A 1,925-nucleotide genomic window follows, 5' to 3' on the forward strand; every position below is an offset into this window, starting at 1 on the left:
ATTCTATGATTCTCTTAAATATACACATTTTTCCAGTAGTTTTAACATCAATCTTAAGATTTTTCCAAAATCAGATTCCTTCAAAGTACTTATTTCCTTGAAATTGGTTCGAAATTGCTGATTTTCAAAAATCTCAATTCCTTTAAGATTTTAGCAACTTTCTCTCTAAATTTTTGATTGGATGTTTAAAAGGTAATATATTTTTATGAGCCTTACACATAACCTGTAAGATATCAATCAAATATATCAATCAAATCATAACATTTCCATAACCTGAACTGATAAAATAAAGTTTTTGTTGGGCGACTATCAGTGTTCCTAGTAATAATTCTTAACGCTCTTTCTTTTTGTAAAATTAGACTTGTAATTGTTTTACATACTTTTCAACAAACTTCAATACAAAAAATTAAACTTTGCATTATACAATAGAGGTTTATCATTTAGTCACTCTTTTACTTAATGCAACTTTTTATGGGATTTTTATGTCAGCTTTATATCAGTGACGACAAATAAAATCTTCACCTCACTCACTCTATAAATCTCATCACCATYGATTGTTCCGTTACTAAATATCATGTAGTTTGTTTTATCCAAACTCAATAACTTCAGTTGTAACAAGTTTGTATTTTCATAAATAATGTTTGAATCACCTCCAACATCTGTTCAATATCTTCACCAGAATATTTTTTGTGCGTCATCAGCAAACAAAAAACATTTTAAAAGCTTTGACACACTGACCAAATCATTCACATGCAAAATTTCAAATTTTGGTCCAAGCTCAGAACCCTGAAGAACCAAACAACTAATATTTAATATTAGTTGCTGGGTTCTTCTGCTTCTTTTGTTCTTAAGAAGCATGAATACAAGTAATTCTTATTTTACATGCATTTATTTTCATACAGAGCTKCCAAAATATTTATAAGCACATTATAGGCTCTGTTTACATCATCAACATACCCGTCCTTTCAGGTTTTAAGTTTACGTATTTTTCATTTTCTTATTTATTTTAATAGCTTTTCACTGCACTGACATACTTTATAAATTGTAAAAACTGTCACATATATCAGTTTTTATGAAGGATCATACAATGTTTATTTCCTGGAAGTTTAATTACATTCCACCCATTGGTTCATGTGGCATGTTTAAGAGATAGGCTAACACACAGGCAAAAATATTATCTCCCCCCTTTTTCCCCCTTTGGCAGCAAGTGATAAATGTGAGATGACAAATACTTGACTGAAAATCTAACTCCGGTTTAGTTTCAGGTTATTTGATCTTACCTTAGCCAGGATTTGTCAGGGAAGTGATGTGTCTGGAACTGAGCAACCAAACCAGACTTCTTCAGCTGCTCAAACAACCCGATGAGATTATGGGAGTACAACTGGAAAGATCTCCCTACAGCAGAACACAAGATATTCTAACATTACCTTCAGAYGTACAAATATTTTCCCAGCAGTCTTTTACACCATGAAGCATTCTTCTCATAAAGAAAGGTTAGATGTAAACAGGGGTGTGGTGATGATGATTGATGATGATGATATGAAGCGTGATTACCTTCTGATGAAGCCAGTTAGTAGAATATCAAATCAAGCCAGATGAGGAGGACAGAAAGAGTCCAAGGGAAGAGAAGAAAACAGAACTTAGTTACAGTGAGTGGTAAAATCACAAGTAGACCTAACATTTAGTAATCCTGTCGACTGGTTAAGAAAAGGACAGGCTCTGAAGAATCCAGCAGTGGTGGGCACCAGTCCACTAAAGCGCAAATCCACTAATTGTGGACCTAAATATTTCATTTGTGCTTTAGCGCACTTACTAATTTTTATAATTCATAAGCAGATTTGTGCTATCTAAAATTAAAATGCAGTTCCGCTAATAAATAATTTTCTACCAGTCATCATTTTCTTGAACAGCAGAAGGTATGACTG

At 32.8% G+C, this 1,925-nt stretch overlaps 1 protein-coding gene across 1 annotated transcript in view; it reads right to left on the reverse strand.

Annotated features, from left to right (window-relative positions):
- The window catches only part of map4k5 (mitogen-activated protein kinase kinase kinase kinase 5), a gene marked incomplete in the record, with an annotated part of 103,698 nt that overhangs the window by 26,629 nt on the left and 75,144 nt on the right, over positions 1–1,925 (reverse strand). The window contains 2 exon segments of the mRNA XM_014023571.1: positions 1,281–1,395; positions 1,555–1,557. Coding sequence (XP_013879025.1) covers positions 1,281–1,395; positions 1,555–1,557 — 118 coding nt within the window.

Source organism: Austrofundulus limnaeus, unplaced genomic scaffold (assembly GCF_001266775.1).
Source record: "Austrofundulus limnaeus strain Quisiro unplaced genomic scaffold, Austrofundulus_limnaeus-1.0 Scaffold377, whole genome shotgun sequence".
Lineage (NCBI taxonomy): Eukaryota > Metazoa > Chordata > Actinopteri > Cyprinodontiformes > Rivulidae > Austrofundulus > Austrofundulus limnaeus.